At 51.8% G+C, this 23,498-nt stretch overlaps 1 protein-coding gene across 6 annotated transcripts in view; it reads right to left on the bottom strand.

Moving 5' to 3' along the window:
* The window catches only part of GAS7 (growth arrest specific 7), a 199,355-nt gene that overhangs the window by 30,569 nt on the left and 145,288 nt on the right, over nt 1-23,498 (bottom strand). For 5 of the 6 annotated variants that reach the window (XM_047707653.1, XM_047707659.1, XM_047707658.1 and 2 more), the window contains exons 4-5: nt 11,189-11,274; nt 2,533-2,586 (exon numbers count right to left, since the gene is read on the bottom strand). In XM_047707653.1, the coding sequence (XP_047563609.1) occupies nt 2,533-2,586; nt 11,189-11,274 (140 nt within the window). The remainder of the gene's footprint in view (nt 1-2,532; nt 2,587-11,188; nt 11,275-23,498) is intronic. The other variant, XM_047707655.1, reaches the window with a different exon arrangement.

Raw genomic sequence — 23,498 nt, 5'->3', positions numbered from 1 at the left:
AGTCCCCCAGACTCCTCTTTCCAGGAGAGGAATATGGTTACTACGGCTTTGTAGTCATCTCCTCTAGAATCCTCTAGATTTCTGGCACACCGTGTCTGTGCCGAGGCCTGGGAGAAGCCATGACTGCCTGTCAGTCCTAATCAAGCAGCCCACTCAGAGCCTGGCCCGGCCCAAAGCTCGCTCCAGGCCAGCCATGGGAGGGGAAGCTGGAATGTCAGAATCGAGCTCAATCCGGACTCTATCAGGACGCAGCCCAGGATCCTCTGCTGCCCAGTGAGCAACTCAGTGAATGCCTGCAAATGTCCGCTCCATGGGGTCGGACAATGTGGGAGACTGCTTTCTCCCCCCTCCATACCCCATCCCCACCTGCCCGGAGAGGTTAGCCGGTGCCCCAGGAGCCGGACATCCCTCCTTCCCCCTACCCCTGCAGGGTCTCCTCCCTGGGAAACTATGAGCTCTGGAGGACCGGAGCCCCGAGGGAGGGCTGGGAACGGGGCAGGGGGGAGGAAGGGTGATGTGGACAGGAAGGAGCAGCAGCACACAGGCCGTTGCTCATCTCAGCCCGGACACATCATCTCTGCTCCTTGCCCGCTCTGTGCCCTCTGGGCAGTCCCTCCTGTCCTCAGTTTCTCCAGCAGAAATTCCCTGAGGCTTAAGTGTTTATTTAAAACCATGGTGCGGGGGGGGAGGTGTTGGTGACAGTGCAAACGTCCATCCAGGCTGGGCTCCAGATCAACTAAGTGTCGGTCTAGGAATCCATCAAGGAACCTGCATTTTAAACAAGTGTCCCAGAGGCTTCGGCTGCCTACTCCACTTTGCTGGCTCGCTCTGAGAAGCTCTGATTTAGGTCAGCGGGAAGGAGGAGGGAAGACGCAAGGCAGGGCACAGACAATGAACCGGAGGAGACCCTGACCAAGAGCCAAGTTCTAGCCCAAAGCCAGAGCACAGCAGGTGACTTGGGCCTCACCCCTGGGCCACCGGGACCATCCCCACCAGCAAAGTGCTTTCCATTCTGCATTTGTCCTTTTTACTTTTCTTCTGCGATTCTCATATACCAGCCCCTCCCTCCTTCTCCCTCTTTCTGCACTGTTCCGGGGAACTTTATAGGGAGGTTCCTGCTTTGCCTGGGGCATTTTGTGGCACTAGAAAGACAGTCTGTCCCTGGGTCTGGCTCACGTCCTGCCCCAGGCCCCACTCTCCTCCACAGACAACCTCTACAGGCCAGGAGAGCACAAGTCTCTGAATCCCGATGCATCCCAGCTGGGCGAGGCATGGCTGCCTGCCTCAGTTCTGCCATCTATAAACAGGGTCAAGAAGATGAGTGTGCACTGAGCACTTACTATGTGCCAGGCTCTGTTTTAAGTGTTTTCCATATACAGACTCATTTAGTCTTTACCCTATCCCCAGGGCACAGACACCCCCCATCTCTCCATTGTACAGATGTGGACAGTGAGGCACAGTAGGGCAGAAAAACTCACCTCAGGCTGCTGTGCAGATAGTGGGTGCTTTAATAGACACCCCTGGCCCCAGAGCCTTCATTCACAGTCACCACACGAGGTTGGTCCCATACCTCCACCTCACACAGGGAGTGGAGAGCTCAGTGAGCACCTCAGAACACTACCGGTGCATACTCAGTGCACACTAAAAGGGCAACAGTTATTGTTGCTGCTGTCACTGTGTATCCAAGCCTCTCTTTTTCTCCCAGAGCAAGATTTTCAGCCTGCACGAGCCAGGGAAGTGGACCCACTCTCGGTCTCATCTCCGACGGGATGGTCAGAACGGCTCCTGCCTCTGCTGGCGCCTAGGGGAGCAGGACCCCCATTCCCGACTTCCCTGCACTCACGACCAAGCAGCCCACCCAGGACCACACTTCGCATGTCCCCAAGTTATTGCAGCCTGAGCACCCACACAAGGTGTTTGCCCCCTTTCCCCAACATGAGGCTGGTGTGTGTGTGTTGGGGGGGGGGTCCTCCTCAGCTCGCCTGTGGGGGCTTGGCGGGCTTCTGGAGGAGCGAGGCGGGCTGGCCACCCCAGGCAGGAGCTGCCTGCTCCTGTCCTCCCATCCGGAACTCTATTCTTAGGGTGCTTTCTCTTGTTTTTAACTTCGACATCTTCCTCAAGTCACCCCGTGCTAAAGCAACCTCACCGTGGCTGTAATTTACATGTCACATCACTCCGCAGAGCAAGACCCACCCCCTCCAACCCGCCTGGGCATGTGTACCACCCCCCCGCCACCGCCCGCCCTGCAAAAATGGCTTCTGCATCATTCCCACCCGCCTGCACTCGGTTAATCCGGGAGAGAAAAAAGTGAAAGGTGAAATTAACAGGAGACATGGGGCAGGGGGTGGGGGTAGACTGGGGGTTAGGGGGGAGGCAGGGAGAATTTCGGCAACATCCAGGCTTTGGAACTTCCCAGATGCCAGGCTGGGATTGCACTCAGCGGTCCACATTGCCATGGCAACCGCCCAGCACGGCAGAAAAGCCCCAGCTCACCCCAACCTGTGAGCACTCCCTCCCCCAGAAGTCGCTTACCGTGATGGTGTTTTCCTTGTTCTGCTTTTTGCCTGGTGAGGAGGATCCCAGGTTCTGGGGAGAGAGGCAAGAGACATCATCAAAGCTGTTCTCCATACTGGACATTTCGGGTTTCTATTCGGGGCTCCCCGAGAGCCCCGTGCTGGGGAAGTTCAGGGACGCGTGTGCTCCCATTAACCCTTAAGTCACCATATTCTGGAAGAGGGCAGGCGGGAGTATGCCTGACCCCACAATGCTCCTGCGGGGGAAGGGGGTTGGCCGGGCTTGCAGGTGAATGAGTGCAAGGAAGCCTCCAGCACAGGCTCCAAGGGAGCAGCTCCAAACCAGGTCTCCCTCCTCTTCTCTCAGCCCCTGATTTGGGGAGCGAACACGTCGGCTGCCCTCTGCTGGTGAACCGTTCCGCATGCTGCCTCAATGTGCAGACGCTGCCCCTGGGGGGAGCAGAGAGTTAAAGCAGGCCACCAGCCCCTGGCTCCAAGGACTCAGAACAGGACTTCTTACTCTGAATGCCCCCGCGGTCTGACATATCCAACCCTCAACCGTGCAATCTGCACGGGGCCCCTGGCCAGCTCCGTGAGGTGCTGCTCTCCCGACCCTGAGAGGCAGGAGAGATTTCTCAGCACAGATGCCTTCCTGCTTTTTCATTCATTCAGCCTTTGGATTGCCTTTTTATGTCTTTCCACTTCCAGAAAATAAGCCACTGTCCCAAATACCTCCGAGCCCACGCGTCCCGAGCAGCTTGCCTCAGTCCCAGGATGGTTCTGGGACAGAACATTAAGGATTACCAGCTGAAGACACCACCCTGGTCACAGGAGACTGTGACCCTAAAGGGGAGGATGGTCCATTCTGGGTCTTCGTTGCCCTGTTAGTAGCAGTTTCATTAGTAATTCAAGAGGGTCTCTGAGCTGGGCATGCGTTGGTCGTTCTATCCTGAGCCACTCGATGAGTGGGGAAGCAGGCTCATCAAGGCACTGTCGGGACCATTAAAGGCATGTATTGGGACCCACAGCCTTCTTTCTCTGGCAGAACCTTAGGATGTGAATGGCAGAGAGGTTTCTCAGCCAGCCTTGGGGAACCAGCGGTCCCCCATCCCATCCCATCCCATCCCATCCCATCCGAGGCCAGCACAGCCCTTGACCACCAGCAGGATGAACATCTGGGCATAGGGGTCAGCCCTGCCTCAGGAACCCCTCTGCTCAGCACACAAAACGGGGAGCCTGACAGAGCCCTGCTCACGATCTGCTTATCCCCTTACTCCTGTCCAGACCCACCTGGGCTGGTAAGGAAAGTCTGTTCACGGAACCCAATACCCTAAGAGCATTGTAGACAAGAGTCCCCTGACAAGTCACATGACTGCTCTCACTTTCGCTGGTTGCTCTCAGTGGTCCACAGGCTTTGGAGGGCGTAAGAATGAGCAGGAATTGGCCCTAAATCGGGTCGCAGCCACACCTCCCAGAGCTGACCCAGCAGCTCTCCGGGAAGCCAGCACCTCTGAAGCAGAGCCTGGTGGCCTCTGCTGGGGACACGCTGATCTATGTTCTGTCATGCATCAAGGCTCCCCTACCTCTAGCAGCCGCTCCAGCAGCCCCAGCAGGCTCTGGGGCGACCTCAGGCTTGTGACCAACCACAGCTTCTGCAGACATTTTCAAACCATCGGCACATCTAGTTCACCTACCCTGGACCCTCCTGGGCTATCAGTGGTACCCCAGAGCATTTGCCCAAACTGGGCCACCGGGGAGGAGGATGGAGGCCACGAGGTAGGAGCTCAGGTGCTGCTATCCTGTGACAGAGGCAGGGATCTCCTGTAGGCTCATTCGTGCCAGGGAGGGGGCTATGGGAGGGGAGCCTCGGGTGTGGTCAGCAGAGGAAATTAGAGCCCCAGGCTGAATATTGCTTCCCTCTATATTCTTCCAGCTCCCCACATGGAGGCGGGGGACAGCCTCTTCTTTTCCAAGCATGTCCGCAGGGGTGGAGAAAGATCTCCATCACCCACAAACCCAGATTTGGGGACCACTGTGTCTGAGGCTCTATGGAAAGAAGCTGGACACAGAGGTGGCCATCCTCCCCGTAACTCGGGCCAAGACAGGAGTGCAAGTAATGGCATTGTCGGGGGGCATTCAGTGTGTGGGTGTGACCACCTTCCCCCTCTCTGCCCTCCTGGTGGGGCGGTCTCAGCCAGGGCTGACCAGCGGATGACCCCAGGCTCTTCTAGGCACCCTGGGCTCTGAGCTTGCTGCTGATAGCCTGTGACTTTCTTCCAGCATCATCCACATAAATATATGTCATATATATACCATACACATACATGTCCACATATCTCTCTCTCTCTCTCTCTCTCACACACACACACACACACACACACACACACATATATCCCGGTAGCACTTCCCGAAAGGGCCCCAAAGGAATGACTCCTCCATCACTGGGAGACCACCTACTAGCTGGAAGTTGGTTTCTAAATATTATTCCATACTAAGAGGAACCGGGCTCCTTGGGAGAAATGGCTCGTTCCAGATGTTCCAGATCTGGAACATCTTATTATTCTGGGAGGTTAGAAACCATGTAAAGAACGATATGATCTACGCAAAAGGACCCTGGCGCCAGCAGAGAGAAGTTCCAACAAGCCAAATTGGGACAATTTGAGCCTGATTATGAATAATGACTACAAATGAGTAACTTCAAAAGGCAGGGGGAGCAGTACTTCTTTATGGAAGAATGCCCATAAAAATGGATAAAGCATCCCCAAATCACCATTTTTAAAAAAGATTTTATTTATTTATTTGACAGAGAGAGAGATCACAAGTAGGCAGAGAGGCAGGCAGAGAGAAAGGGGAAAGCAGGCTCCCTGCTGAGCAGAGAGGCTGATGTGGGGCTCGATCCCAGGACCCTGAGACCATGACCTGAGCCAAAGGCAGAGGCTTAACCCACTGAGCCACCCAGGTGCTCCCCAAAATCACCATTTGCAAACCCCAATAAAAAATGGATTCAGGCCATGGTCACCAAGGATGCTCAAAGGACTGAATGAAAAGCCTGTGAAGGAACAGGATATGCCCATGGTCTCACCCTGTCTCCCCTCAAGCCCCCCGCCCAGACTGCCGGCTAATTAGAAAGGGAAAACATACTCTTACAAAGGGATCATCGCATTAAAAGGGAGCTCAAACTCCCGGTTAACATCGAGGGTAGGATGCTAACCTGGGAGGCCCCAGGTGGTAGACCTTCTTGCCAGAGCTGTTAGCCCCGAGTCTAAGCAGAAGAAAACAATTACACTAAGCACGTGGGTCATTCTAAACTGACCCAGACTCTTCCCAAATAGAGTCACCATGCGGTAAGATGGAAGACCAAATGTGTGGCGAATACAGTCTAGATTAAAAGAAGCTAAAAGCCAGAAATGAGAGGAGACGGTAAATCCCCAGATGGAATACTATTGGGCCATAGAAAAGGAACACCGTTGCTAACACACCTGCAACATTCACAGCCCCTGAAACACTGTTGTAAGTGCAAGAAGCCAGACCCAAAAGACCACATGGGGTTCAAGTCCATGTATATGCAGAGGCAAATCCACGGAGGTAGAAAGTACATGCTTTTGGGGATTCTTCCTGGAGTGATGAAAACGCTCTAAAATTAATTGTAATGATGGCTTGTAACTCTATGACCTCTACACTGTGCATATATAAATGGGCAAATTGTAGGCTGTGTGAACTTCACCTCAGTATCTCAATAAAGGGGGAAACAAAAGAGATCCAGCCAACAATGTATCAACGTACATGCGAACCTGGAATGGACCCTGCACTGGGGAGAAAAGCAGCTATAAAAGACATGTTGCGGACAAGCAGGGAGTTTGGATATGAATTATAGATATTAGATGATAATACCAAATTAATGTCTTCTTATGTGGGCTAATGACACTAAGGTCATGCCTTCCCCTACCTAGGTACACTCTGAAATGTTCCCAATTAAAACAATATGTCAGGGGGCGCCTGGGTGGCTCAGCTGGTTAAGCGCTGCCTTCAGCTCAGGTCCTGATCCTGGGGTCCCGGGTTCGAGCCCTGTGTTGGGTTCTCTGCTCAGCAGGGAGCCTGCTTCTCCCTCTCTCTCTGCTACTCCCCCCCACTTGTCCTCTCTGTCAAATAAATAAATACAAAGTAAAGGAAAATAAAATAAAACAGTATGTCAGGACTTTGCTTGCAAATAATCCTGGGGGAGGGGGCAGGGGGAGGGAATGGGGATATAAATGAAACATGATTGGATCAATAATCATCACAGTGAAATGACTAGTCCCTAGGACTTTATTATACCATGCCTTCTACTTTTCTGAATGTTCGCTAATGTGCATAATAAAAGTTCTTTTGTTGTTGTTCTTCTTGTTGTTGGCTTTTTTGTTTGTTTATTTGTTTTTAATGGCTGTTGCCTATGGTTCTAGAAAGTTGTACTCCTTTCCTTCTTAAAAGTCCCTCCCCAGCCTGGTCTCCCCCTCTGGCCTGGGCCACTCTGGTGTTACTGTGAGGTGAGGACCCATGGGGGATGGTGACGTACAAAACAGAGCTGGGGGAACTAGAGCGTGCTGTTCACAACTGACCCACAAGCCCAGGCTGGGCGGGTCTTCTGACCCTAACTCCCGGCGTTAGCCTGGAGTCCTACCTCCTTGGCAGGCGGGATCCAGAATGAAACCTCTCAATGACTTCCTGGCACCACTGGAATAAACCCAAACTCCTCACAATAGGCCTGTGCAGACTCCTCCAGGCCCCCCACTTCCACCCTCCCTGCACCTGCTGATTCCGTAAATCACAGCCCCGTCAACCTCTGCAGGTTTGTTGAAACCACTGCTCTCCATCCCCTCCTCTAGGCATCCACATGGGCTGTTCCCTCCACCTGGAAGGCTATTCCCCACCCCCACCCTGGGCTAAGCTAACCCCTCCCTCATCTGGCCAGTCTTAGCTGACCATGTTGTCTTCTATAGCTCATCACTGATGTTTCCAGAACCCCCACGGCCACCCGAGCAGGTGCCCAGAGCACACACTTCCTCTAGCGCTTACCACGGCCAACATGAAACCTCCGGTCTTCTCTGGCACCAGCTATAAGCCTCAACCAAAGCAGGGGCTCTGTCTGCCTGTGACTCAGTGCCTGGGCCACGAAAGAGATGCTCAAAGGAACACATGTCACTGAACTGAGGGGGGGTTCCCGTTAGGTGGGTGAGTTTCAGCATCTTATCTCCACCTCAAGCCCCCTTCTCCATTCGGACCCTTAAGTTTCCAAGCCCTTGGTCTCACCTGTTTCTCCTCTCCCATAGAGGAAAGCAGGACAATGGAAAGGGTTTCACAAAAGGGCATGGGCTCGTCCCTCGCCTGCTCCACATGCACAGGGATCAGAGGGATCCCACCACGGGGCAGGCGGGCAGGAACAGGCCAGGACGTGCTTCTGCAAAGGCCAGCGAAACTCAGCCTCTGATGTCCCAGCCCCCCAGTCCGGTGGGCCCCATTTATCCCGTGTCTGGGAAGCCCACCTCACCCCAGGGTTGCAAACCAGAAACCTCCACTGGGTGGCATCAGATCCCCACCACTTGTGCCCAGCCATCTGGTCTCCCAGGACTGGGGGAGAAGAGGGCAGTCCAGCCCTAGACGGGAGGCAGTGGGGACACGTTCCCCCTCACATTGTCATTTCCCTGATAAGCTTGCTTGAGGGGTACCGGCTCACCGAAAAGAGAACACATAGGGCTTGGAGCATACCCTGGGCAAGCATTTTGACCTGCCCCCAACCCTGTATCTCAAATGGCCCTGTGCTAGTTTTCTCATTCATTCATTCTTCCGGTATTACTATGCCTTCATCATTGTCCATTATAACCGGCAGCCCAGGACCGTGTGAGTCAACGCTACGCATGCTCCAGGGTGCTATATAGATCAGGGATCATCTGTTGACAGCACTCTGTGTAAGCCCTAAAACTTCTCATCCTGTTTCTATGATTGGCCCCAAACAAAAATGTGGAGAGCCTTGCATGGCCTAAAAAAATGATACGCTAACCTTCCAGTTCTGGGAACTGGTGAGCGACCGTATTTGCTCTCTCCGTGCTGCGTTACTTATTCCATTTACTCCGACAATACCTCAACTCTCCCCATTATGGTCCAGAAAGAATGCACTCCCCCTGCTCCTTAAAGCAGCCGCTCCCTTCCCCCTCCTAGGTCTCCACAGCGGGATGGCCCCACATCCCCAAACACGGGTAGCCTGCTTCTCCTAATGCGCCGGGCACCTGCCTCCTACTCAAGTAAAATGTGTTCATTTTAGGAAACGTGAAAGATCCTGCAACGTATAAAGAGAAAGTTCTTCAGACCAAGGTCTCTCGACCTCAACACCACTGTGTTTTTGAACTGGTTAATTCTTTATGGCCGGCGGGGCTGGGAGGTGGGGGGCTGTCCTGTGCCCTGTGGGATGACTGGCCATATTCCAGAACCTTCTTCACTATGCCCCTGTCCCCAGCGGTGACGACCGAAACGTCTCCAGACAAATGTCCCCACAGAGCGTCACACTTAGCCGCAGAGAGGACCAACATCACCATTCTCATTTCTTTTTCTCTGCATCCTTCGTCTTCACGAACATGTGGGTTTCCTCCTCCCAAGTGACCCTGGCTGTGTAACGGAATGGGCGTGTTACATTTCCTGCTCGGCATCAGGTTCTCAGTCTTTTCTTCAATTCATGAACTTTTCTTCAAAAATGGGCTTTCTCGTCCGTGTGAGAGAGCGGGCTGGCTGTGTGGTGCCAGATGTCACTATAGTCCTCCCCCCGCCACTGGACACTTTTGTTGGGTCCCCTGCCGCAGGGCCATAAATAATGCTTGAGGAACACTGGCCACACAAATCAGAATCCCTGAATGTCTTCCAAGAACAGATGCTGCATGGGGATATTCCCGGGCCCAAGTAGCTTCTGAGAAGTTTCAATCAATATACGTTAAAAAAAATAAAAAGTTCAGGAACAACTGCACAGTATTTTGGGGCTGGGCGGGGAGAGCACTGGTGTTTTTGGGGGGTGGTATGTCATAACACAGCAGAACTTAGGCTGATGGCTTCAGAAAGCAGTCTGCAGCCAGGTGGTAAATCAGCTTCTTTCCAAATAGACTGACAGAGGCTGTGCTGGAAAGGCTGGGGCAGCGGGGGTGGGGGTGGGGGTGGGGGTGGGGGGCTCAGCAGAAAACACACAGTACCAGGGCTGCGTGTGATGCGTGCCCCGAGCAGGCGCATGAAGGGGACACACCCACATACACTGTGTACTACTGACTAGACCCAGACCCTCCTTGCTCAGGCACAGTCCCCTTACCATCACCAGCATCACCAGCACCATAAGCATCACCAGCATCAGCATTGCCAGCATCACCAGCGCCAGCATTGCCAGCATCACCAGCGCCAGCACTGCCAGCATCACCAGCGCCAGCACCGCCAGCATCAGCATCACCAGCATCACCAGCATCATCAAGCACCATCAGCATCGCCAGCACCACCAGCATCAGCATCACCAGCATCACCAGCATCATCAAGCATCACTCCGGGGACTGCCTGGCCTCAGAATCCTTCCTAGACGTCTCGAATCAGAATCTACATTTTAACAAGAGGCTGGCACGATGAGTGAGTCCATCAGAATGTAAGAAGGCTCGGTCCAAGCGGACGTCCGAATGCTTTTCCAGGATGCTAGCTGAGCCTGATGCTCACCCTCCTAAGAAAACTTCAGGAAGTTTCCAAAAAGGAACGCGCTTGCCTGCATGAAAGCTAAGTGTCACATTTTAAGCCAACTGCAGCAACAGAGCACGAGGTCCTTCTTTCAGTGGCTAGTGCAGGGGACCCGCCATTGTGGATAACAAGCATCTAGTCTCGTTCTGAACACCAGCAACTGTCACTGTCACTGTCATCCCCCTGGGGCCCAGAGAGGGCTGGTGGAGCCCTCATTGAGAACATCTTCTGGATACCACTGATGGGGAGAATAAATAAGCTACACGTCACTTCCTCGGACGCAGCACACCACGGGGCTCGGCACTGAGTCCAGACTGACCACTCAGTATTCGTGTCACCTGCCCGAGTCGCTTAAGCAGCCTGAGACTCAGTGGCCCCGCCTGTCAGACGGGAAAGGTACAGACAGGTGTCTGTGCAGGTGTCAATGGATAGGATGAATGAGAAAACAGGACAGGAATGAATCTTAAACCATTCTCCCATTTCTTCCCATCCCATCATGGTCTCTGTGCTAGATTATTAAAGGTGAGAAAATATTTTACCAAATTCCCTTCTCCAGAGAGAATATACAAGTCCGGGGGTGGGGGAAAGGGGGTACGTAGAAGAAGGAAAGTGGCCTGACCCCACCCATTTTCTTAAAGTGATAGAGACGGTGTGTATCAGGAATCCAGACGGCAGGATGGGGTGACCCCTCTGCCCTAACGAAGGTTACAATCCGTCGCCATCAGCCCCCCTCCAGCCACCCTCAAACCCTAGAGAAAACCAACAAACCACCATCGCCTGTTCTCCCCCAAGCATGGTACACGGGAATGACCCAGATATACAGCCGCTTTCTATGTGGGGCAGACCCGTGCTGCAGTCACCTGGACCCCCATCTGGTGCCGTCTTCAAGACACCTCCGTGGGCCTGCCGAGCGGGCAACCCCTACCTCCCATAAAACGACCCCTTACCTGGGAATCACCGGTGGATTTTCGGACACTCATGTGGGCAGTCTCGGGAGGGTACGCTGGGGTCCCTGCCACGTGGTATCCATTCACTGTGGGAGAGAAACACTGCTCAGAGGCCACGCCGGCCACATGCGGGTGATGCCAAGTGCCTGCAGCCGTGGTCCCTTTGCCCAGGTCACTGCCTGCCAGCCTCTGAGAAGTCTCGCCAAGCCAGGTCCATCTCTCCAGGGTTCATGGAGCTGGAGACAGGCCATAAGCATCTCGCTAACTCCCAGCTTCCAAAAGCGGAACTCTCAGGGGACCGTGTTTCTTTCTGAACCGGATGGACAGATGGACGTGCTTCATAATAGGAAGTGACTGCAGTCCTACAGCCGCCACTGGAAATGCCACATCAGCAGCCACGGGTGCTGATCCAGGGCGGGCTCTTCCCATGGAGTCCAGCGGCCCCTCCGCCCCCTGCCAGCATGTCCCCAGAGGACCCCCCCCACCCTCGCCCTCCATAATACCAGTATAGAGTGGAAAGAACATGGGGTTTACTGATTTCCATGAAATTTGGCTTTGCCAATTAATAGCCAGAGGGGATCATGGGGCATCCCTTTTGAATCTCAGTTTTCCTAAAGTAAAAAAAAAAAAAGAAAGAAAAAGTTCTACCCCAATGACACTCGTGCTCCCAAGGTGTGCTGATCAGCCTGCTCTCCAAGGCGGGGTAGGGGGCCTGGCTTGTAGCTTTTGCCAGTTTCCATGGCGCGTCTCCATCAATGCCGATTCAAAGCTCCCAACAATAGCCCCGCATGTTCTTGATGCCACAAGTACGCCCTGGGACCTGTGCGATCTTGGTTCCCAGAGTGGGGATGTTGCTCTCTTGCAAACACGGTTACATGAGCTTAAGGGGCCATTCCTCCTCCATGAGCCTCAGCTTCCAGATCTGTGAGATGGGGATAATTCTACCCAGCCTCGAAACTTACTCTGTTGGCATGAAAATCAAACGGTGGCAGTACTTGCCAAAGGAGGCTTTGAGGTAGGAAGTAATTCATGAGAAGGAGAGAGGGGTAGACGGAGGGAGGGGAGGTCACCGCTTCTGCTCCTGAATCCCGCTGCCGTGAGCCCTAAGCCTTCATGATCTACAGACACCAGGGAAGCATGCTTTTTGCATGCCACGGCTGGGAGATTGTTGCCACAACATATAGACTGTGCAGATGTCCGGAGAAGATATACAAACTGAGGTTCTTGTTGGGAGCGCCTTGTGGTGTGGCAGGAAGCAAAGGGAGAGCTTGGCTGAAAGTCACTGACATCTACTGATTTGCTGGAGGCAAGCAATGGGGTGACGTAGACCACCCCACACAGGACCGCTTTCATGCTGGGGGTGTCCCCTATTCTCCACTATCTGCAGCAAAAAAAAAAAAAAAAAAATCCAGTGCCCCCTGTGGAGCAGAAACAGACCACTTCTGCAGACCCCTCTGGGTAGCTGGGCATCTCCGTGATTGGGAGGGCTGGCCTGATACTCTGGGAGAAGGGTGCGCACAGACACAGGAAGGCAACAGAAAACCAGGCACGTGGCTGGCCCCCACTGCAACCAAGAAATTAACCCGCATGGCCAGTCACAGCCCTGGCCTGCACTCAGGTCCCTTGGCAGCCGGTTAAATGCCGATGTTCTCCCTGAGCCCCCCTGATGTAAGGGGAGCAGGACGTGGGATCCCAAGAGCATCAGAGAACGTTGAGGGGATCGAGGAGAAGCCACTCCTGTTGACATAAGCTACGCCAGGAAGGGCACAGACTGATGATCAGTACAACACACGGTGAAGGCATCATCTTTGAGAACTGCCATTTATCAAACAGCACAGCACTGAAACAGAGAACACGCATATGATGGAGAATCTAAAGACGACAGGAGAAAACCTTAGCATGCTGCTTTCAGTCGTTAGACAAAAGTAAGGATGTAGACTATCTCAGGGATTCATTGAGAAGGCTGAATGAGCTAGGTATTAAAGCTCATGGGCCAAGAACAAAGAGAACATATTTTTTTTTAGAGGAGCTGAACAGGGAGCCAAATGTGGGGCTCGATCTCAGGACCCTGAGATCATGACCTGAGCCGAAGGCAGACGCTTCACCAACTGAGCCACCCAGGCGCCCAAGATAACATCTTTTGCCAACAAGCCACGGAACATTTAAAAAAGCCTGGGCATATACCAAAGCCACAGACAAGGTCCTGGTAAATCACAAAAGGCATAAATCACACAGGCCACATTCTTGGACCAGAAAGCAATAAGAGCAAATATTAGTAATGAAAGAACAAATACACAAGGTCTCCATCCCCCCAAATTCCAAACACTTGGAAATTCAAGAAAATGCCCTCCTGGTGTCAGGTCAAAGAAAATTTTAAAACTGTAATTAACATACTATTTAGAAAATAATCAGGAAGAACATATCAAAACAGATGGGATAAGGCTTGAATTCTATTTGGAGGAAAATCTGTAGCCTTCGTTACTCCATTACCAAAACCAAGGAGAAACAAATAAATGGACTGAGCACTCAAATTAAGAATGCAGAAAAACTTTTAAAAGCCAATACAGGAAAAAAAGGAAAACATGATAAAGGGATACAAGTACAGCCCTAGAAATGAATGGGTTAGGAAACAGGATGGCATTTGCAACTTAGGCGAGTTCTCTTTGTGTGGGGGTGACTATGGGGAGGGGGGAGAATCACATCAATAAAAAAGCAGGTCAGCCCATCTCATCTGAGCCTGAGAGAGTGCATAAATGCTCAGAATGTGGAATTGGAAAGAAAACATAAGCTGATCTTGTAAGAGATTCTTTTTTAAATGCAAGAACATAGGATTTATGACTGTGGGCTAATGAATACATAACCTTCCATAAGCATTGAATGATCAGGGGTGCCTGCGTGGCTCAGTAGGTTGGGCCTCTGCCTTCAGCTTGGGTCGTGATTTCAGGGTCCTGGGATCAAGCCCCATGTTGGGCTCTCTGCTCAGCAGGGAGCCTGCATCCCCCCACCCCCGCCTGCCTCTCTGCCTACTTGTCATCTCTCTCTCTCTATCTGTCAAATAAATAAATAAATAACTCTTAAAAAAATAATTGAATGATCAAAAACAGTTTCAAAGGATACTAGAAACACCAAAATGAGCAAAAGCTTTGAAAAATGAAAAATGACCCCCTTCCGAAAGGCACCGGACCCAGACAGTTGTATGGGCAAATTCATCCAAGCGCTCAACAAAAAAAATACCTAGACACAAACTATACAAAGAGTTTGGAAACATGTGTTCAGTATCTCAGTTGATTATACAAAAGTCAGCATTACTCTGATCCTGATAATCTACTAAAGGTAACAACAGAAGAACCAAACCACAGTTCTGTGTGACTAGAAAACACGAAATACATAAATTCTTACCTGAGCAGGTTTTAGCTTGGAAGCAGTCATCACCTTTGATGATCTTGGGTCCCCATACACCAAGGCTGTCCCCAGCTCCTTCTGACCCCCAGTCCCTCCCCTCATGGCACCTAAAAGTGCACCCTTGGTACACCGCTGTCTGTCTTTGCTTCCAGCATCCCCCAGGCACCCCGCCCGCCGCACGAACAGTGGCCAGGAACTGCCGAACGCAGGGGTATTCTGCTCCTAATCCATTCCCTTGTTCTCACTTCAGTTTTGAGCTGTCAGCTGCTGGCTAATTACTCTCCATGTCAAAACAATTACTGGGAAAGAAAAGATGATTTCCCATCCAACCATGTCTCCCCAACCAGCAGCTCTCCCCTGCCCTTCTCTTGCTGTGTTTTCCCTCTACCAGTCCCAGGCACACTCAGAAAAGTGATGGGTGGAGAGCTGAACAGTTACGACTCACCCATGAGCATCCCTGATTATTTCTAGTCCCCTGGGCTCTCTCAGCTTACCAGGGGTTAGATGCAACACAGGTAAGTCCAGAAATGGGTGCTTTTGAAGCCTCCAGCCTCCAGGGGGTAGTGTTGGGATTCAAATAAAATTGGTCAAGGACTGCTCATAACCACGGGAACATAACTCAGTCTGGGGATACCCCCCCCCCCCAAAAAAAGGAAAATGCCAAATTCAGCTGTTTTTAGGATAAGAAAAAGGGAACCAAAAGCTATTATGTTGTAACTTTCATAATTTCAAACACAAATATAAACACACATGCACACATTTCATTCCTCTTTGTGTGCAGTTAAACAGAGAGAGAGGGCTTGAGAGAGGAGTCACGAGAGGAGAGGACAGGTATGGGGGTAGAAAGGGAAAGAAGGAGATCTTCCGGGGGCAGAGGGAGAGCATGTGAGTAAAAACAGGAAAGGAGCATAGCAAGAGATGTCAGGAGAGGCCACACAATGGAGAAGACCCAGCAACGCCTACTGCGCAGAATTCACACTCCCAGGAGCTCTGCTTCCCCTCCAGCTACAGCCCCCCAGTTGAGAAAGCTCCATCCTCCATACCCCACTGTCCACACTTCCATTCCTTAAGAGGCTCCAGGAGTAGACTTGTTCTCTCAAACAAGAAAACCAGCCCTGGAGACGGCCCCCTTTCTGCCTCCTTTAGGTCTGGTGCAATCTCTCTTTTTTTCTGGAATAAACACATACTCTCTTTCCTCAAGCTGAAAAGGCCCGGGAGCCCCGAAGTCTTGCCCCTAAAACCCATCCTCTCCTCCAATTCACACAGTCAACGTGGTGGAACGCAGCGTTTCCCGGGGCGTGCGACACACGACACAAATACGGCACGATGTCTATTCCACGTGCAAAGCAGTGAAGGTAGATGTCCGGTCTTAGGATCCAAAGACTTTGGGACAAGTGCTCCCATTATTCAGATAAAATTGCTTTATTATAGGGAGGCCTTTCTACATACAGGCACACCTCAGAGATACTACACATTGGGATCCAGACTAACAAAGCAAACATCACAAGAAGGAGAGTCAGACTAAAGTTTTGATTTCTCAGTTCACATAGAGGTTATGTTTACACTATACTCTATCAAGTGTGCAGTTACATTGTTTCTAAAATACATGCATACTTAATTTAAAAATCCTTTATTGCTAAAAACAACCCAAACCAAACTATTAGCCATCGTCCGAGGCCTCCTCTTTTTGCTGCTGGAGGGCCCTGCCTCAGCGTTGATGGCTGCCAACCGCTCAGGGTGATGGGTGCCGAAGGCTGGGATGACAGTGGCAATTTCTTAAAACAAGACAACAGTGAAATTGGCTGCACCGAGTGACCTTCTCGCAACTGATTCCTCTGTAACATGTGACGCTGTTTGATAGCATCTGACCCATGGGAGAACCTCTTTCATATTGGAGTCGACTTTATCAACAAAGTTCAATGCTTTCAATGCTTTGTTGTCATCTCAGCAACTTCAGCAGCAGTAGATGCCATCTCGGGAAACCACGTTCTATGCTCATCCCTAAGAAGCCACTCATCATCCACTGGTTTTGTCATGAGATTGCAGCCACTCAATCCCACCTCCCGGCTCCACTTCCGATTTTAGGTCTCCTGCTGTTTCTACCACATCTGCAGTGACTGCCTCCATTCGAGTCTTGACCACCCCCCAGAGTCATCCTTGAGTGTTGGAATCGACTTCCTCAAAACTCCTGTTCGTGTCGATATTGTGACCTCTTCTCGTGCATCATGAATGTTCTTAATGGCACGTGGAAGGGAGAATCCTTTCCAGAAGGTTTTCCATGTACCTTGCCCAGATCCATCAGAGGAATCGTTATGTATGGCAGCTAGAGACTTACAAAATAGGTTTCTTAAATACTGAAGCTTGAAGGTCAAAATGACTCCTTGACCTATGGGGTGCTGATGACTGTCGTGTAGGTGGGAATGCAAATGGCATGTATCTCACTCCCCATCTCCATCAGAGCTCTGGGGAGACCGGGTGCATGGTCAGTGAGCCACCATATTTTGAAAAGAATCCTTTTTTCTGAGCAGTGGGTCTCCACAGTGGCTTAAAATATTCAGGAAACTAGGTCATAAACAGATGTGCTGTCATGCAGGCTTTGTTTGTGCACAGATAGAGCATGGGCAGAGTGGATCTAGCATCGTTCTGAAGGGCCCTGGGATTCTCGGAATGTAAAGGAGCATTGCTGCTACTTAAAGTCACCAGCTGCATGAGCTCCTAGTCAGAGAGTCAGCTTGCCTGTCCTTTGAAGCTTTGAAACCAGGCATTGACTTCTCCTCTCCAGCTATGAAAGTTCTAGGTGGCGTCTTCTTCCACTAGAGGGCAGTTTCACCCACACTGAAGTTCTGTTGCGGAGTGTAGCCACCTTCATTGTTAGCTCAGCTCCGTCTTCTGGAGAACCTGCTGCAGGGCTTGCTACTTGACCTTGCCCTTTCACGTCAGGGAGACAGCTTCTTTCCTTAGACCTCCTGAACCAACCCCTGCTCCTTCAGAATTTTCTTCTGTGGCTTCCTCACCTCTCTCGGCCTTCATGGAATACGAAGAGCGTTAGGGCCTTGCTCTGGGTTAGGCTTCTAGCTTAAGAGAACATTGGGGCTGGTTTGACCTTCTGTCCAGACCATGGAGACTCTCCACACTGAAGAAGGCTATTTCTCTTTCTTGCCATTCGTGTGTTCACCAGAGCAGCAATGTACTTTCCTTCAAGAACTTTCCTCTGCATTCACAACTTCACGACTTGGCTCACTTTGGCACAAGAGGCCAAGCTTTTGGCCGATCTCAGCTCTCAACACACTTTCCTCACTAAATGTAACCATTTCCAGGTTGTGATTTCAAGTGAGAGATGCATGACTCTTCCTTTCCCTTGAACACTTAGAGGCCCCTGTGGGGTTAATTGGCCACATTTCAATATGGTTGTGTCTCAGGGAACAGGAAGGCTGAGGAGAGGAGGAGATGGAGAGGAGGAGGTTGTGGGGTGGGGGCGAGGATGGCTGGTCAGTGGAGCGGTCAGAACACACACCACACTCATCAGTGAAGTTCACTGTCCTATAGGGCACATGGCTTATGGTTGCCCCAACACAATTACAACAGTAACATCAAAGATCTCCAACCACAGAGCAAGTTCCCACAACAAATATAATTAGAATGAAAAAGCCTGAAAGATTAAGAGCATGGCCCACATGTGACACTGAGACGCAATGTGGGAAAACGCCATTGGGAAACATGGTGCTGACATTCTCACTCCATGAGGGGTGACCCCAAACCTTCCATCTGCAGAAAACCCAACATCTGCAAAGCCCTACAAAACGGGTCCTTGTGCATGCCATGTGCTCGGTGAACCTCAAGCGAGGCAACAGTGTGTGTGTGGTGTTCCCACACTTACACGGATGCAGAACCCCTGTGGGGCAGAAAAGCAAGTATACCACAGGACCCACTTTGGGAACAGGTGTGGCTGTGTGAAGGCGGGTTTTGAAGTCGGGTGAACCACGTGCAGGGGCCAGTGTTGTGCTCAGCACCTCTGAGGGTCCCGTGGGCACGATCCCTGCCTCACGCCCTCACCACAGCCCATGTGGTCGAGGGAGGCTGCGTCTAGCCAGTCGCTCTGCTTGGGGGAGCAGTGGTACGTTAGAATCTTTGGGCCTGGAAACATCCGTCTGGCCACCTGGTTTTTCATGGTCTTCCCCAACTGTCTAGAATGTAAACTGTATTCCCCAAAATAGAACCCACAAGGTATCTGCCCACATGATTGTACACGGTTGAAAGCCTGTGGCTACTGTCCAGGGCTTCGGTGAGATCCTCTGGGGCCAGAGCTGATGAGACACGGTGAGGAACACACGAGCCCCCTTCCAGCGGGTGGTGCCCCGGCCCCTGGCCTTTCCTGAATCAATGGTGAGATCTGGCTAAGGGTCATGGAAATGTTCTAGGCCTGGTGACTTGCTAACTCTGAAGGACCCAGGGAGGGTCCTGCTTTGCAACTATGTGAGAGAGGACAGCTGTTAGGGTTTTTTGGTTTAGGGTTTTTTGATTAGGGCTGGAGAGAGGGGGAGCCCCCTGAGCAGAGGCCCCTGGGAAGCAGAGAGCACCTCCTGTCTGGCAGCTCCATGTACTCAAAGGGACCTCGCTCACTCCCCTGTGATCTGGAGGCCCGCCCATCAGCTAAGTGTCCCTCAGTGGGGTCAAGCCCGCAGGCCAGGCAAAGCCAGAATGTGAACCCAGGCTTCCCGATAACTCCCACCCCCTCACCAGCAGGGCGACTCACTAGAAGATGGGACTTCCTCCCACCTTTAAGAAACAGAAAAACAAAAGCTCAAATGCACATCCCAGGGCGGGAAGCTCGGAAAGGAATTCACTCACTCTCTACACCTGCCCCAGCTGAGGAGACCAGTGCCGGTCATAGGGAGCTCTTTAAATGCTAACCAATTACATTTATTTATTTTTTAAAAGATTTTCTTTAAAAGATTTTATTTATTTATTTGAGAGAGAGAGAGCACAGAGAGGGAGGTGCCAACTCCCCGCTGAGCAGAGAGCCTGATGCTGGGCTCAATCCTAGGACCCTGAGATCATGACCGGAGATGAAACCAAGAGTCGGTGCTTACCCCACTGAGCCACCCAGGCGCCCTCTAACCAATTAGATATAAGTAAAATATAAGTGCCATGTGGTATCCAGGATTAGGACCCAGAACAGAAAGAGGACATGAGGGGACAACCCGGTGACATCCGCGTAAAATTTAGTTAACGGTTACCTACGACGTTCGTTTCCTACTTCTGACAAATGTACCCCAGTCACGTAGGATATTAACCACTGGGGAAACTGAGGCCAGGGCATATAGGAACTCTCTGTACCGGCTTCGTAATTCCTCTGTAAACCTAAAATTACTCCAAAATTTTATAAAAAATATATTAAGTAAAATTAAGCTAAGAATTCCGTTCCTTGGCTGCACTGGACACCTATTTCACGTGTCACCAACCACGCGCCCAGCGCTACCACAGCCGACAGCGTACACACAGCACACTTCTGTTATCCTGGAAAGTTCTACTGGACCATGCTGGTTGCACTCTCCTTCATTTTACCCAGTGACACGTCCATGAAACTCCTAGAACCTTGTTTTTTACTCTGCCCATAAATCACGGCGTCCACCCTTCACGTTAAATCAGCCCAAGGATTATTTTTAATATTCGCAGCAGTGACTGAATAGAGCCTTTTCTCTTCTGTTTGGGCTCCAACTTTACAGTTATGCGGACCTCACCCAGAAAACCTGGCGTGGAACGCCTCCAGTAAAGCTATGGGATAAACACAGCTCCCGACACCAGTGGTCTTCAAGGAGGTGGTGGAGGAAAATTGCCCAGCTCAGTGCTAACACTCTAAGTGGCACCCAACACTCAAAGAGTGGAATCCTCTTTGGGGGGGGGGGCACTGGGCATGTTCCCAGATCTCGTCCCCCGGCTGGGCTCTGCATCCAGCATCCAACCAACCTGCACCAAGAAAACAACTGCTGTCTACAGGTGCTCTTCAAGCCTTCTCCACGAGCTCATGAAGCTACAACTTAAGAGTTGAACCAAGGACCTCCTCACCCTTCTGCCTCCACGAAGGGGAGGCTGCCTGAGCTGGCCTTGGCTGGTTTCCTTAGGGGCTCTCATGGATATCTTTCCTGATCTACTTTTCCATGTTCTTCTTCAGAAACGACCATCCAGGATATCTGTGGTCGATGAATGTGGTGGAATTTTCCATGCTGTTCTCACTCCCTACCTCCCAACCTCCACTGCAAGCAATGCCCATCGCTGTTTAACCAAGAGCCATCCTGACACAGCTAAGTACAGCCTGGTAGCTTCGAGAAGGTAGTGTCTCGTGAAGACAAGACATCCCTACTGCGTGTCACTCTTACCCTCAGTCCAACTGCCGTGCTCAGGATAAAATCCCACCGCATTCCTGAGGCTTGGGGGGTCCAGCAGATTCTATCCCTGCTGACTGCTCTCCCCTCATCACCTACCACTCTCCCCCTTGTCCCCCACCCTCAAGCCACACTGGCCTGCTTTGTGTTCCAAACCCCACTAACATCATTCCTGCCCCAGGGTCTTTGCACAGGCTTCTCCCTGGCCCAGAACACTTCACCACCACTTCCCCATTCCTGCACACGCACCCATCTTCTCCTCACCAGGGCCATCCCTGACTCTGCCATCCCACTCTGTCCCTCTGTTTGACTTTAATGCCTTGCATGAGAACATGAAGGACAATCTGTCACATTTCACCTTGGCTTGTTTGCCCAAGTCCCCTGCTAGAACGTGGGTTCCTGGGAACCATTCCAAACACCAGTGTGGCTCATCTGTGACTTGATCTCAGGTACCGAGAAAAGCATCTGGCATAGTCTTTGAAGGAAAGACTTGAAACCCCACCACTTATGCATTTGCAGAAGCTTGAGTACAAGGGTGGTTGAGATCTGGGTCCCTGAGTGGTCCCCAGGAGGGGAGCCGACAACCCCAGGAGTATGGGAGTAGGAGACGGTTAAGCTCCAGCAACCCCATGTCCCCACCGAGCCCTTCAATCTTCGTAAAGCTGCCTGTAAACTGAATGAGAGAGTATCTGGGAAAAACCTAGCGTGCCCCATGGAGAGAAATGCCCGTGTGGCTACTATTTCATTCTTTAGAGTACAGGTTTTGTTCAAAAGCTAGAAAAGATGTCAAAATATCACGGAGGCTCCTAGACCCCCATGGGTTGGACTCTTTCCCTCCCTTCATCCCCAAGCGTGGACACGGAGTTGACATGTGTCCGTGGCACGGCGTGGAGAGAAGCAAGAATCGTGATCCACGGAGGGCTGGACAGGACCTGAGCCACACACAGGCCCTCGTACTGTGTAAACGGGCCAAACGAGACCTGGCGAGGGGAATGCAGGGTTCCCGAGGCCCCCAGTCTGACAAGCATGTCATTTCTGTATCTTAACTGAAGATGCCACAAGCGGGAGAGGCAGCCTGACGTGCAGGACCAGCAGGGAAGGAAACCAAGAGGCCTCTCCTGGAACAAGGGGGACACGCTGACTGCGGGATGCATCAGATTCCCATGGAACCCACAACAGGTGGGGCTTGGAGGCAGGGAACGAGGCTTCTGTGGATTAGGCTGCTGCTTCTCATTTCAATGAGCTGCGGTCTGTCACCTGCCCCTTGAACGGTGCTGAATGGACGTTCTGTCTCACCCCGGGACAGAGCTCCTCAACCCTGGCATTACCGACATATGGAGCCAGAAAAACCCTGTTGGGGAGGGTGTTCTAGGCTGCCCTGGACAACGCATTCCTGGAAAAATCACCCCCAGGGGTGAGAACCACTGCGCTAGGGGCAGGAAAACCTAACTAGTTCATACATAACTAGTACCAGTACTAGTAGTACCAGCTAACAAGGGCGGAAGGAAGCAACGGATCAAACAGGGTCTTCATCAGAATGCTGATGGGCCCGCTGCGCCTCCACAGGGCCGGAGAGCAGGCAGAACTTCCAGCTGCCAGTGGCTACAAGACCCTTTTTGGCAGAGAACTTGACAGACCTAGGTTCCACCTGGACTTGGGAACAGGTGTCCCAGCCTCCTGCGGCTGGAGGCAAAGGAGGGCAAGTCAGTGACCACATGCTCTGTCCAACACCTTAGCCCTTTTGACAATTCCCATCAGTGGCTCTGACCCTCTCTGCCCATCTCCCCGCCCTTCTCAGCCCCTCTCAGAGCCCCAGCATCCAGCTCCTCCCAGTCCCCCCTTCTGGGGGGTGGCTTCCAAACAGCACAGAGGGGACAGGCTGCTGCTGGGGACCACGCCGGGGGGAGGTGACCCCACTGGCGTGGACGGCAAGTTCCCTCCCGCCCCTGCAGCTCCACCAGCTCCGCCAGCCCGGCCTCCGTGGCAGGCCACAACAGGCTGAGGCAGCGCACGCCTGACACCCACATACGCCCAGCCCTCCCCGTTATTCCCGCTGGCATCTCTGTTGTTAAAAGGAACAAAAACAAAAACACCAGAATGACAACAAGGAAGGCAGCATGCCGGGAACAGCCTGTGGTCCGCACAACAGGTAGAAAGACTGAATGGGCTCGGCTCTGGAGACGGGTTCTCACAATACAGTGCTCGCCCCGCTCCTAGGGAATCACGAGCAAATGCCCCATTTCTGTCCTTCCCAAGAGGGTTCCTCTCTGTTTGAATTTTTGTTTGAATTTTTTTTTTTTAAGTAAAACACACACACACAATGTAAATAAAAACATGTACAAAGCCTAGAAAACCTGCGCACCCCGTTTCCCGTGCCTCGGCTGATTCCCCCAGCCCTCTATTTTCCTACCATGTTGCTTTTTGAGTTCTCCTGGAGCAATTCTCATTTCCAGAAATAATATACTTCGGTCATACAGCTTTATAGTCTACGCAACATAGAATCTACTTTGAGTTCTCAGTGTATC

This window comes from Lutra lutra, chromosome 16 (assembly GCF_902655055.1).
Source record: "Lutra lutra chromosome 16, mLutLut1.2, whole genome shotgun sequence".
NCBI classification, from domain to species: domain Eukaryota; kingdom Metazoa; phylum Chordata; class Mammalia; order Carnivora; family Mustelidae; genus Lutra; species Lutra lutra.
This window is presented reverse-complemented; position numbering and strand designations above follow the sequence as displayed.